The sequence below is a fragment of the Balaenoptera physalus genome (assembly GCF_965194825.1).
Source record: "Balaenoptera physalus genome assembly, chromosome: 10".
NCBI classification, from domain to species: Eukaryota; Metazoa; Chordata; class Mammalia; order Artiodactyla; family Balaenopteridae; genus Balaenoptera; species Balaenoptera physalus.
The window spans coordinates 33,939,669-33,954,047 of NC_138889.1; the positions used below are offsets into that span (position 1 = coordinate 33,939,669).

At 40.6% G+C, this 14,379-nt stretch overlaps 1 protein-coding gene across 12 annotated transcripts in view; it reads right to left on the reverse strand.

The window, feature by feature from the left end:
• The window catches only part of YAP1 (Yes1 associated transcriptional regulator), a 108,729-nt gene extending 94,783 nt beyond the window's left edge, over positions 1-13,946 (reverse strand). For 2 of the 12 annotated variants that reach the window (XM_082409969.1, XM_082409968.1), the window contains exons 1-2: positions 12,822-13,942; positions 9,751-10,001 (exon numbers count right to left, since the gene is read on the reverse strand). In XM_082409969.1, coding sequence (XP_082266095.1) covers positions 9,751-10,001; positions 12,822-13,145 — 575 coding nt within the window. In that variant the 5' untranslated portion in view covers positions 13,146-13,942. Of the gene's footprint in view, positions 1-9,750; positions 10,002-12,821 lie in introns of all 12 variants that reach the window. The other 10 variants (XM_082409974.1, XM_082409976.1, XM_082409979.1 and 7 more) reach the window with 9 other exon arrangements.
• Between the last annotated feature and the right edge of the window lie 433 nt (positions 13,947-14,379).

Genomic DNA, 14,379 nt, shown 5'->3' on the forward strand with positions numbered 1-14,379 from the left:
ATCAAGAGCTACATACACAAGGCTGAACAGAGAAGGCAAAATCTATCTTTATTGAGCTTATAGTTAGCCTCCACAGCTTCTCCATTGAGAGATCGTTAGCAATGAAAAGGTAAACAAGATGACTTGCAAATGAATGGTGTCTTGAGACCCACCTGGTCTACCAAGACTGATATATTACTAATTTTGTCCCAACTCTATGGAGGGGAACCCAGTGAACCCTTAAACAATGCCTGCTACATAAAACCAAGAGGTTAAGTGTCTATGAAGAGACCACTAAGCACATATACTGAATTCAAAGAAGATAACTAAGAATAGCAGGGTGAAAGAAACCACAGCCATGTCAATGTAAGTGACCCAACACACACCACCCAGAACCAAGTGGGTCTTTTTTGAGCAAAATCACCCTGTGTTTGAGGGAGTAGAGGGAGCTGGGCAAATTCTTATCTGTAGTGTGATGGGCATTAACTGAAAACTGAAGAATAGACAGGTACACAAAGGGCATGCTTTGTCTTCTGTGTTTGAAGGACAGTATTGTGTTTGAGGACAATAATGTTAATTTCACATATCACTGTCTAGAAACAGTGATTATTGTATCACCCACAAGAAGAGATCTGTACCAGTCTTAACAGGAAAGTCTGCACACCCTCCGGCTGGGAGGGGTTAACAGTGATCCTATTACATCATCTGGAGCTCATCCAGACTACATGATTTCAGAAACATAACCTGTATCAGTCTGAACATGTGTAGAGGAAAAACAGAAACATCTGTATTTTGGCCAACTTTTCCCCAGATTTTTTTTTTTTCCATCTTAGAAAAAAAAAAAAGTTATCCAGGAGAGCTTGGTAAATTTTAACTGTGACCCTATCACTGGTAAGGATTAGTTTCAGGCAAGGTCTCAGAAATCTCATTTAGCTCATTTCTAACATTAGTACTTTGTTATTTTAACACACTTCTTTACTTATTTAACTAAGTTGCGTTAATTCTGTTCCATTCCTCTACCCCATTCAACTTAATACCTTTTACAACCCCCAGGTATCTGCCTTTTCAGTATCATTTAGCACTCTTCTCTGATGTTAAGAGTGTTCTGGTCTGATTTTGCATTGGTCAATTAAGATTTTATGCAGATTTTAAAAGGTTTGCTTCCTCTTTTTCTATAAAAAAATTTCCATATGTAACTGCTTTTTAACTACTCAAGGAAGAGATTGCTGGAAAAGTGGATCTGAAGAAATTTCACTTGAGATCAACAACAAAGGGTCCTAACACATCTCTGTTACTACCTATGGTGAATCCATTTTAACCTAAACCCAGTTTTCATAAAATTCTAACTACTTACATCTCCATGGTTAGTTTATATGTAAAAAATACTCTATTACTATTACTCTATGACATCTACAAATGGCCTATTGAAGACAGCACAGGCTACTTTTCTGAGCTATCAAAAGAGCACCTGCTAGGGAAAGCAACAACCTAAACTAAGATAAAACCAAGTTATACACCTCTGGGGGTTAACCTACATAAGTATACCAATAACTATTTAATGAACTTAGATATGCATAAATATTTTCTTTATCCTACCATCTATATTGATGAAAACCAGCTGAAAGGAAGGAATGAAAGAAAACAGATGCACTGATTTCATAAGGCTATTTTACTTTAAAGCCCATTAAGAAAATCTAACACATAAAGATTTAAAGTAGCAAAACTGATGCTGAAGACCAATGTCACTGAAGTAATCATTTGCCTGGTAAAAGCATTTATTTAAGTACTGATTTAAAAGTGATCCTCTAGGGACTTCCCTAGTGATCCCCTGGCTAAGACTCCGTGCTCCCAATGCAGGGGGCCCAGGGTTTGATCCCTGGTCAGGAAACTAGATCCCCATGCCTCTACTAAGAGTTGGCACGCTGCAACTAAGAGTTCACACGCCACAACTAAGACCCAGCACAGCCAAATAAATAAACAAACAGTAAATAAATGTTAAAAAAAAAAAAAAAACACTAGTTAAAAAAAAGTGATCCTGTAATATTTAAGTCAAATAATATGAAATTTTCAGTAGTTACTGTTTGGGGCTTAGAAAACTGGCAACTTTATACAGTCAACCTAATAACTGCAAAATTGGATTCACAAAAATCAAGCCTACATAGAACTTTTTAAAACCTATTGCACACCCCCTCCCTGACCTAAGCAGGAAATGGGAAATTTATGTTCCAGAGAAGTAGACTAAGAGGATCTGGATTCACATACCTGGCACAGCCAAGAGCAAGGATGAAACCCCACACTCTCAACCCTAAAACACTGGCTCTCCATCTTAAAACCCATTACCACCAGCAATGCTCTCTAGAGAGGGGACTGACAGATTTTTTTTTTTTTAAGTATTTGTTTATTTATTTATTTATGGCTGTGTTGGGTCTTCGTTTCTGTGCGAGGGCTTTCTCTAGTTGTGGCAAGCGGGGGCCACTCTTCATGGTGGTGCGCGGGCCTCTCACTATCGCGGCCTCTCTGGTTGCGGAGCACAGGCTCCAGACGCGCAGGCTCAGTAATTGTGGCTCACGGGCCCAGCTGCTCCGCGGCATGTGGGATCTTCCCAGACCAGGGCTCGAACCCGTATCCCCTGCATTGGCAGGCAGATTCTCAACCACTGCGCCACCAGGGAAGCCCCGGACTGACAGATTTTTTTAGCTGGAGAAACTGACCACTACATGAGAACCTAACAAAGATAATGACATTTAGGGCCTCCCACAACTTCAGGGCCTGGTTGGTTCCTGTTATATTACTCTCCAGTGAAGCCTACTTAAGACATTGAAAGCAGAAAAAATTTAAAAAGAAACACCCACTATAATATCCTTAGAGAAATATTATATTACTACATCCATGAAATAAGAACAGCATGTTATTAAAAATAACAAAGGAACAATGACTCAGAAAAGATTCCCTGGAAATTAAGAATGATAAATACCTTTTTGGAGGGAAAAAAAAAAACTGAAAAATTAAAAGCTAAAGTTGAAGGAATCTCCCAGAAAGCATAACAAAAGGCAGGAAAGATAAGAAAATTCAAGAGTTATTCTGACAAGCAGGAATTCCAGAAACAGCGAAGAGATTAAAAAGACTGGAAGAAATTATCCGGGAACTAATAAAAGAAATCTTTCCTAGGACCAAAGGACAGTTAGGGCAACTATACTGCAAAACTTTAAAGGGCACCACTCACATTGAAGACTGAGTTTCCAAACAATGTAATCTTTACAATGAATTTTAAAAAGGTACATATGAAAGCGTATCATGAAATTTAAGACCCCACACACACACACACAACCAAAGAGAAAGAAAAAAAAAACCAAAAAACTAAAATCCCCAAAGGAAGCAAATTGGGTTTAGCTGTTCAATAAGAAGCTAGAATAAAATGGAGCATTGCCTTCAAAACTCTACGGGAAAATAACTTAACCTTGAATTCTACAACCAAACTGCCATCAAATGCCAACAGATAAAGGTATTTTTAGACATAAAAGATCTCAACATAGTTACCTACCATGCACCCTTTTTCTCAGCAAATTCCTGAGGAATAAGCCAACTCTAAGAGTGAGCAAATCAAAAAAGAAAAATGGTAAATAGGATATCCAACCAAGAAGAGTGATGCAGGGACTCACCAGGATGAGAGTGAAGGGAAGTCTCACAGTAAGACAACTCTGAAGCAAGTTAAGAGCAACCAATCTAGCCCAGAGCAGGAAGACAAAGGACTAAGGGATGTCTGCAAGGGGCCAAAAAAGTAACAGAAATACAAATGAAAAAATGAGGCAATTAATAATTCCAAGAAAATATCAAAGTTGTTCAGAAAATCATATTATCAATACATTATACAACTCAGCTGCAGGCGAGTCATAACAATGTAAGAATACTTAGCAAAAAGTTATAGTAATTATACTGGAAAGATTAAGGAAAGGAGGATTTTAGAGGGTGCAGAAAAAATTTTAAATGGTAGTGTAGCATGTTCTATAAATATGGAATTTTTAAAAGGGGGGAAAATCTCAAAGGAGTTGGAAATGTTTGCCTCTGGAGAATGCAAGCCAGAGATAAAGAAAAGTGAGTCAAAACTGCTCTTTTTCTTTATAACCCTAATAGCACTAAAGGATTTTCTGAATCTATGTATATGTTACTCCCCTAAAATTAAATTTCAAAATATATGTTTATAGATAAGACTATATAAACAAGTATGTTCAACCACCTCTCCTTGGCAGAAGAATCTAGGTGCTTCCTCCCAAACTTTCTCCTTTCCTGAATTTTCCAATTCTAATGAACATGTGTTACTTTTGTAATTAAAAAAATACACCTTATTAAAAATCCACAAAATCAGATACATGGAGAAAGAAGCGAAGGAAGGAAGAACTTTTATAAATATAAAACAAAAGAACCTCACATTCATGCTTGTTCAGAAAAAAAAATCCACCTCTTACCCCCATCTCCTAGATTATAGGGTTTAGCTCCTTCCCAAAACCCTGCTTCATACTACAGTCACTTCAGGATATATGAGAAGTTAAATTTCAAAGAACTTCCTAAATCCACATTCAATTGTGTGAAAGCACAAAGTAGCACTCTGAAGAAAGCCATTTTTACTCTGAAGCCCAGACCAACTAGTCTATAGTAAGTTTTCATGCATGTATCAAAAAGGTCATTCTCTAAAATGTATATTTACTGGTTAAAGAAAGACCTTACTTTAAAAATAACCAAAAATCTCCTCACCTTGGGTTAAGTAAGAAATTGCAAGAGAAAGAAAGGAGCTTTTAACAAAATGTACCCTCACCACCCCCAAAGCAAGACCCAGCTGAAAAATCTGAAAAGTCTATTGACTAACACTATCCTGTGAAGAAAAAAAGAAGCACACTAAAGTGAAAATACGCAAGTAACAGCACTAACCACAAATAAAGCATTGAAAATATTTGGTGGAGGAAAACAGCAATATTTTAAATAGATACGCCTATTTGCATTATTTTGTTAATTTGCAACATTATTCAGAGAAACAACATCTTATTATTTGATGTGTTAAAGATTATGATTCTTCTCATGCTAAAAGCCAAATAAGGATTAAACTACTGACCACTTTTGTGTAAAATATTAAAGAGAAGGGAAAAAAAAAAGACCCTTTGTGATTTATACCAAACTTCTTTTGTTTGCTTTTAGAAGGGGTCAAGCCCTACGCAAATAGAAGTGCTTCCACGGTAGCAGTACTTGTTCCCAGGAAACTTGGTGCTACAGTACTTGAGCAGAACCACGAAGCAATTCTTCTTCATAAAAACAGCAATGTCCCTTTCGTGGCTTGAAGTTCCGATCAATCCTCGAATAAGAAGCCTTTCTTGTTAAAAGTGCATCACTTAGTAACCATAGTTATTGAACCACACAGCTCTTTAAGACCTTCCTTTATACAATGCTACTCAACTATTATTAAACTTTCAAGTCATAATTAATGGCTAAATTATGCTATTACTGAAGGTAGCAAATTAAGTTTGAATAATCTTAAATCTTAACTGATTTTTAAAACAACTTCACTTTGATTTGCCCTAAGCCTAAACTTCACTACATATCTTGACAACTAAAAGGTTAGGTTTAGAGTTTACCTCTTCCCAAAAGTCTTAAGGTAAAATACATTTCAGAGTCATACTAGCATTACTATTTGGGGATGCTAATTTACATTATTTTTCCAACTATAATGTAAAACATATTTTTCTACATTACTAATGAAGACTGATCTCAGGGTTTCAAAAACTTTTTAAAGTTTCAACTATTTGAATATTACCTAGGCTTTTTCTTAATAGTTAACATGAAGCTTTGGGGGAGAAATATGTTTTCAATGTTACTTTTTAAAGAAAATTTGCCTACCATCTTGCAACTAATTGAGTTTGCTGAAATTAAACATCTAGTTTGACAAAGGTTAAGTACTTTTTTAGTTCACTCTAAAAATACTCATTATTTCCCCCAGGAAATAAACTAATCTCTATGTTCTATTTACTGTCACATCCGCTATCTTCCAACTGTTTTGTTTTTTCTCTTCTACCACCGTATCCAACAGTTTCGCCAGCGTTCTTCTACCTAAATCACTGTGGCACCATGGGCCATTCTTCCCCGGGGTGCCCACCCACCGAGCAGAAGCAAGCATTTTTTCCGAGAGCTGAGGGCATACTTTTATCTTCTTTCTCCACTCAGGCTCAATCAGCAAGATAAATGGGCAGGGACAGTCCTTCCCTCAAATAGGGAAATACTCTGCTTTCGGATTTTTAAAACTGAAGTATAATTGACTTATAATATTATATTAGGGAAATGTTTTGTGATTGCAATTTTAACTGTTTATGGTTTTTTTTTTCTTTTGGCAGCTTAATCAACAGTTAAGGGCAATATTACAAGCGTTTCATTTTTAAAGGGGAATCATTTGGGTTACATTTGATATAGCAAGAAACCAAAAAAAAGAACAGCCTTACTCTCAATGAAACTGTTCCTTTTTAAAACATCTAATCTTTATTACAGTAACAATGTACACTGTATGTGTTCATAGTCTTCTGCTGGGCAAGTGTTTGGGAGAAGAAGCAAGACCAAATTACTATAACAAGAAACAGTTTAATTCATCTCCTTTAATTGATACATGTCTGAAGTAGCTTTAATTAGGGCAGTGGAGCATTCATTTCTGAAACAAGATACATGGTCAAAAAAAAAAGAATCAAACCATTTGTAGCAATTAATAACACCTGCAAGGTAAGTTCATTTAATGTTGGAATATTGGCTAAGTTATATGCTGCGGAATGCAAAAAATCTCTGAAAAAAATACCTTTTTAAACTGTGAATCAAGATACTCAATATAACTTTTAATAAAATCCCAGCCACAAGAAACCTTGAATCTTCAAGGATTAAAAACACTGAGGCCAGTTATTCAGAAAATGATAGATAATAGAAATGAAACAAAAATGACTTCTTAAAAATTAGAAGATTATTAAAACAATGCAAATCTCCACACTTTTAAAATCACTGGATGAGATTTCTTAAATCAAATTATAAGGTCCTATATGGTACATTTTACACAAGAAGTTCTTTGTATGTGGTAATAGTCAGAAGGCATCAGAGTCAATAAAATAAATCTGAGAAGTAAGACCACTCCTTGTAACCAGAAATATTATAGAATACTAATTCAGGAAGTTATTCAGCAGCTTATAAAGAAATAGGAAGTTGTTGACCAACTACTTGAAGAACTATTTCCTGTAGGAAAACTATAAGACAGATGAAGAAAGCAATAATTCTCAGAGCAATAAAAGAATTCTTTTAAAATAAAGTTCAATACACAATGTTGAAGAAATTAGTTTTAAACAGTAAATTCAGTAGAACAAATATACCCAATATACAGACTAAGCTTTTTAAAAATACTTCACAATCATACCAGAACTTGAATATGTGTCATTGATAAATGTAGCCAGTACCATACTTCCTCCTTATCACTTGCCAACCTAAGGTACAAGTCTTCCTCAGAAAATCTCACTGACCTAGGCAGGGCTTTAAAAATCCCAATAGTTGCCTACCTATAATCCTTCAGTAATTATGCTGCCTTGAAACAATAGGATGGGCCAACTGACTTCAAAGTCATTCATCTAAGGTCACAAGACAACAACTAGTTGCTTCTCTACATTTCCTGACATGTACCAAATAATCCATGATTTTGCCTGCTTTTACTGACCAAGATCCATCTAACAGGGAAAACATTTCTATTCCTGAAGGTTTGATATGAGAAAATTATTCCATGGAGTCAAAAAACTTCATGTTTCTCATATAATAAATCTAATTTTACTTCCATATGAGAGTCCCTCAAAAATCTTCAATAATCATCATGTTTATCTCTCTTCTTCCCAGTTTTTCATTTCCATGGTAACCATTACCCATATGGCATAATTTTCGTATCATTTTGCCCTGGTTTCCCTTTGCTACAGGCTCACTTGAGCGGGGTGCTTGGGGTGGTGTGGTGTGTGTGTGTGTATACCCTTCATTAATCCATCTTTGAGAGAAACACTTCTCAAAGGAAGAACCCCTGGAAACTAAAAAATAAAGTATAGAACATTTCAGGTCAAAACAGAAAGATCATTCTAAATTATAAAAATGTAGGCCCATGTCACCTAGAAGCAATTATTACAAGATACAAAAGACTAAAAGAGGAGCGTAAGTGTTGTTCTTTAATCATAGACTTTTAGCTATAACATCAACCAAAGAAGAGAGGCAAGCCAGCTATTAAGCTGTTTAAAAATCTCCCCAGGTCAGCATGTGACCCAGCAGGCAGAGGTTCAAAAAAGTACAGCCTTTCTTTTTCCTAACAACCTGGTTTGTTTCCACTCCTTTCCCTTCAAGACACATCCCTCACAGCTAGTAGCTCTTTCAATCATTTACTCTGGATGTCTGCTTGAGAACAAATAATCTTGCTCATGCAGATGAGTCTGCCAGACTTGTGTGTACTTTCCAGTCTCAGGCCCTTTATTGTTCTGGTTGAAACCTGACCCTTTGAAATGGATACCAGGACACCAGAAAATGAATTTAAAATAGAAGAAAAAAGTTGTAGGAAAAGGCGCAAAAAACTGCAGAAACTTTTTAAGATCAAACTTTTTCCTCTGCTCTTCTAAATAAGCTTGTTACAAAACTGTATCTTACACTGCAAAGTAACAATCTGCCCCTAAAGACAATCAATATAAAACACTAAGACACACAACAAAACAGTATCATTATTGTATTATCTGATCTAATGAATAAATGTTACATTTCCCTTAGGAGTAGACTGTCAGGACAGATCTCAATCAAAACTTGGACTGTTTTTTACTTTATTATCTCAACGTGATTAAACAGTACTAAGTAAGCAACTTTTTGAAAACATCAATTTCAGTCTATAATAATTACTTTTAGGAAACATTTTGTATATACTTACTCCAAACACACCAAATAAAAATATTAAGGTCCTACCTATAATTTCAAAGCAAGAAGGGACAAAATTCTATTTTGATCTTTTCAGCTTCAATGAAATTTTGCCATTTTTTTTAAACACACAAAAAATAAGGCTGATAAAAACAAATAACCCAATGGCTTTGTTTTTGTTTTCCCAGAGAAGAGAGATTCTGTTTTGAAGACCTGCTAGCTCGAAGAAGTTTGCCACTGAGCTGTTTGCCACTGAGCTTGTATATCAAGCGGGAAAATTCATATTTCTCTTTACCCTTTGAGGGAAAAACAAACTGATAAATCACATCAAACTGCAGCTAAAGGGTCTGTCATCTCACAACCTAAAGTACTATAATATTAGACTCCCAGGAAATTCCTACTTATTTTTATAGTTCTTTTCTACCAGTAAAATGTCTATTTAAAAAGGTAAGTAGTACTGCACATATTTCATAAACCTATGCCAGCCCCAAAACTCTCACAATTTGAAATTCTTCATGGTATCCTTTCAGTTTTGAGCCAGGCTAGTTGTAATAGGTTTGGCACAAACTCAAAATGAGAACATCCAAATTGCCACAAAATAAAAGATTACTAAAAGGTTATGAACCAGGAATCCATAAAGCTTTCAAAACATTACCTAAAGAAGGTATTTAGGTCATACTGAACTGAAAAAAAAAAATTATGGAAGCTATAACTGAGCTTGACATAAATATTAAGTAAAATATAAAAATAAATGAAAAAAATAAAAAATAAAAAATAAATGATGTTTTATATCTTGGTACCAGAAAATTATCTCCTACCATTATTTTCACTTACTTTAAGAAGTATCTCTGACCAGAAGATGTCTTTGCCATCTCCCAGCCCGCTGGCAGAGGTACGTCATCAGGTATCTCAAAAGAAGACTGTCTAAGGTGTTGAGCAGTGGGTGTAGCTGCTGGGCCAGAGACTACTCCCGTGGGTGTCAGTGTCCCAGGAGATACGGCTCCCAGCTGCAGGGAAGCTGGAGAGGAATGAGCTCGAACATGCTGTGGAGTCAGGGCCCCTGCAGTGCCTGCATCAGTACTGGCCTATTAGGAATATTAAAACAAAGATTTCTTAAAATTTGTTTTCAAAGAGAGTCCCTTTAGATTTCTTAGATATTTGGTTGCAATGAAATTCTAAATCCAAAGGCACATTTCAACATTTAATGTTTGACATAGAAGAATATAGGTTTGCAGATGGATACTTTTAAACGCTTACGTGAAGGCCAAGGCAGTGTGGGTGCTTTACCAAGTTCTAAAATGTTCTAGGTATAAACAAAACCCAAGGAATATAACTATGGATTCTTTTTTTTTCTTTTTTTAAAACTAGGTTTTACATAGTTAATGTTTTTTCCAAGCCAAGCCCTAAACACACAACAGTTGTCATTTTTTTCTCACCATGGACAAATGTCATCAATAAAGCAACCATCAAAATTTATACACCTTTTAAGGAATACAAAAGATCCAGAAACATCCGAATATTCTTAAAAGCCTCCTAATGAATGAAATAAAAACCCAGCCATATATTTGAACCTAGATGATAAAGATGCCAACAATTCCATTACAATATAACTTAAGAATTTACAAACATATTTACAACTGTGTAGTAGCAGAAAAAATCCTGAACTCAGACCCTAAAGTTCTGGGTTCCAGTCCAAGCTGGCTAGTGTGACACTGAACAATATCATCATCTCTGAGCCTCAAGTTTTTCTCATTTGTTAAATAGCTTTTTTTATGATGGAAAAATGAGTATATGAATTTATATCCAATAATTTGTGAACAATAGTATTTACAACCCATATTTGTAGTATTCATAATCTAGTACAGTTATTTAAATTCCTTAACTGAAGAGTTAGGGTTTGATTATCAAAAAGTTAGAATTTCCTAGATTCATACAGGCAAGGAAGACTGAAAGCAATCAGCAGACGCATCTATGCCTTGATGTTAAATCATGTACATTCTGAGTTTCCAATCAGAATAAATTTGAATTAGGACTCAGCAGAAATAAAAGTCAAACTTATAGATGCACGACACTTGGTTAAAAAAGGCATTAAAACAAACAAAACTACAGTAGATTATGAACAGTATGAATCCATAAACTGCTGATATAAATTACTGTGCAATTATTTACTAGAAAAATAAATACACTTTTTAGTTGCAATTCTTTACGGCTTATAGATGCCACAAAATGGGGAATTCAATTTCCTATGGGTATTATACTTTCAAAACATATTAACTATAAGCATAATCGTGTAGACTGTGGGGTGCAATGCCAACACATTTTTACCCATAATGAGTCCAGAAACTCATTTCCAGGCGTAAGAGAAAAAAGCATACCTAAGTCTACTTCTTACAAATTGAGGTATTTGGGGCAAGCTGCTAAATTGTTTTTCCTTCCTCTTCCTTAACCCAGGTTTTTGTCAGCAGGTTAAGTGAGTTTTTCTGAGTTCCAAAACCCCTTGGTCTGAGGCAGGAGAACACACCACAGGCCTGCTGCAAATAGGAGGGGCGATGGGAGTGGGGCGATAACTGTTCTTTCCACTCAAGTTACAGCCGAGTGGACTAACTACATCGCAGTATTTGGAAAACCAATTAACTTCTGGACAAAGTTCCTATGCTGAAGTTTAGCCTGAAGCAAGCTCTTTTTAAAAAAGGAAGGAAAGAAAGAAAAACCTACACTAACCAAATCTTCTGGGACCAGTCAGAATGTTAACACTTTCATAATAGTTTCACTTTAATGTTGGATCACGTTGACAAAATAATCGAACGTTGTGTATGTGAAACTGCCATGTTCATATCCTCAATAAGAATTAAAGAGCAATGGCGAGCCTCGAATTAGTCATCACTTCCCAAACATTAACTTCTAATCACAGTTGAACTAGGCAGGACTCGGCCTATGAGTCAACCTGCAGTGCGTTATCAAAGGCTTCTGTTAAAACCAAAGCACGGTAAAGCTCAACTCAGGTCCTGCGCAACGTGTAGATGTGGCTAATTTAAAAGCATTTCGGCAAACTGTAAATAACAGTCTCCAACTGGGAAGCCAACACGTGAACCAACTAAGTTTGATAAGAGTAAGCCTGCCCGACTTCCAAGGCGCTAGGTAAGGGCAGGAGTGAAAGCACTAACTCCATAAACAACTTCCAGGAAAGTCTGGATCCTGTATTCAGAAAGCGCCGGGGCCGCGAAGAAAATAAATGCTTTTGGGAGGGGGAGGGGGAGAAAGAGCGAAAAACTAAATGGACTGGTTCAACCCCCACCCCTAATCAACACTGGAAAACAAGAGAACAATTATTTGACTCCCCAGGAGACTGAAGTGGACCGAGAGGCCCCAAAGGAAAGGGGGCCCAGGGCTCAACTTCACAAACCCGGCCGCCGCTGGCAGCTCACCCACACACAGATGCCAGAGGCCCCCCTCCCCCTCCCCGGCCCCGCGGCGGCGGCGGCGGAGGGAGCGAAGGTGCGGAGCGCGGAGGCGCGCGCATTGTGCAAGCCCACCGCGGCCCGGGCCGGACTCTCCCCACCCCCTTCCTTCCTCCCCACCTCCCCTGCCACTCCCGCCAACCTCCCGGGAACCCCAGGAAGAAAGAAAGGGAAGGGAAAAGCACGCCCCCCCGGGCTGCAACCGCAGAGAGAAACTACAAGGGGAAAAACAAATCTCGGCCCCGGACTCCGGGAGGAGTGGGGAGCCCGTAGCCGCGGCTGGCGGGCGCCTCCAGTCCCCCCGCCTCTCCGCGAGCCCCCATCCCCACCCCGCTAGCGCCCCCCGGAACCCCCCTCCGCGGCCAGGGCTCGCGGCCGCCGCTCCCGAGCGCCCCCGGGCCTGGGGTCCGCCCGACGGGGAAGTGGGGAGAGGGGCGGCCAGGTTACCTGTCGGGAGTGGGACTTGGGCTCTGGAGGCTTGAAGAAGGAGTCAGGCAGCTTCCGGAGCCTCATGGGCACAGTCTGGGGCACGTTGGCCGTCTTGGGGTTCATGACGGCGTTGAAAAGCGCCTCCAGGTCGGTCTCCGAGTCCCCCCGGACGTGCACGATCTGGTGCCCGGCGGGGGGGGCCTGCGGTGCCGCCTGGGACCCCGGGGGTGCCGGCTGCCCGGGCCCGGACGGCGGGCCCTGCCCCTGGGGGGGCTGCGCGGGCGGCTGCCCTTGGCCCTGGGGGGCTGGCTGAGGCGGCGGCTGCTGCTGCCCGGGATCCATGGTTTCTCCCTCCCCCGACGCGCACCCCGACCAGGCGGGCGAGGGCTCCGCCCGGGCGCCCCGGCTCGACGGGCCGAGATGGGAGAACCGGCGAGGGCGGCGGGCCGGCGGCGCTGGGCGGCGGGAGCGGCGCTCGCCTTGCTCTCAGCGCCGGGGGGCTGCGCCGCGGCCCCGCATCCCCCGCCCCGGCGCCTCCGCCCCCGCCCTGCGCCCCGGCTCCACTGGTCTGGCGGCTGCGCTTCGGGAGGGGCTGCGAGAGACCCGGACCTGCGCGCCCGAGAACTTTTTTCCTTCACGCCCTTGACGGATGCCGGACAGCTAGTTGCCTTTCCCCTCCCCCTTTCTCTCTTATTTCCTTTTCTTGTTCCTTCCTTCCTCCCTTTCTTTTCCCCGGCGGCGGCTGCGCCCGACTGAGACAGAAACTCGCCTCAGACGCCAAAACTAAAGTTGAGAGAACTGCCCGCCCGAGCCGCTCGCGGCTCCGCCTCCTCCCGGCTCTTCCTTCCTCTGCGCGCCCGCCCGCACAGGATCCGCGGCCGGCCGCGGAGGGAAACTTTCCCCTGCAAGTTAACTACATTCCTGCAGACTCCCGGCCTCCAACGCCCCTCCCGGCCGCACGTGACCAGCCCGCCAGCGGGCCGGGCCTCCACAGTGCTTCACGGGGCTGGGGCCGGGGGGCGGCCGCGGCGGGGAGCGTGCCTGGCGATCCGCGCCGGGAGGGCGGCCGGCCCGACGACCAACGTTGGGTCTGGTCTGGGTCGGAGCTCTGATCTCTGCGGCGAACGCGGCCGCCCTTGGCCGCAGGAAGTCCTCCCTCCCAACCCGGCCCCTTCCCCGCCAGTTCTCGGGAAAGGCTGAAAGGCTTCCAGCTCGCCCCGAGATGCGAAACAGCCAAGGCCGAAAGAAGTCGGGAGGGGACGTGTAAATCCACTTAAACCCTCCCCGCGTTAGCCCGATTTGACCAACTGGAGTGTCAGTGTGGGCTCAAAGCCTCAAACTAGGTTGGATTTAAAATGGTACCCGTAACAGACATTGATTTTAATAAGGGTCCATTTTTTCTTAACATTAACTTGATTTTTTTCCACTCAATATTCAAAACCCACTTGAAAGGGATAAAAGATTTATGTAATTTGAAGCTTTAAGACTAGATCTGTGACTCAGTGTGATTTACTAAATAACCAAAAATTGCCTTTTTTAAAAGTGAAAACTTTTTTAGTGCTCAGACTTGAAACAT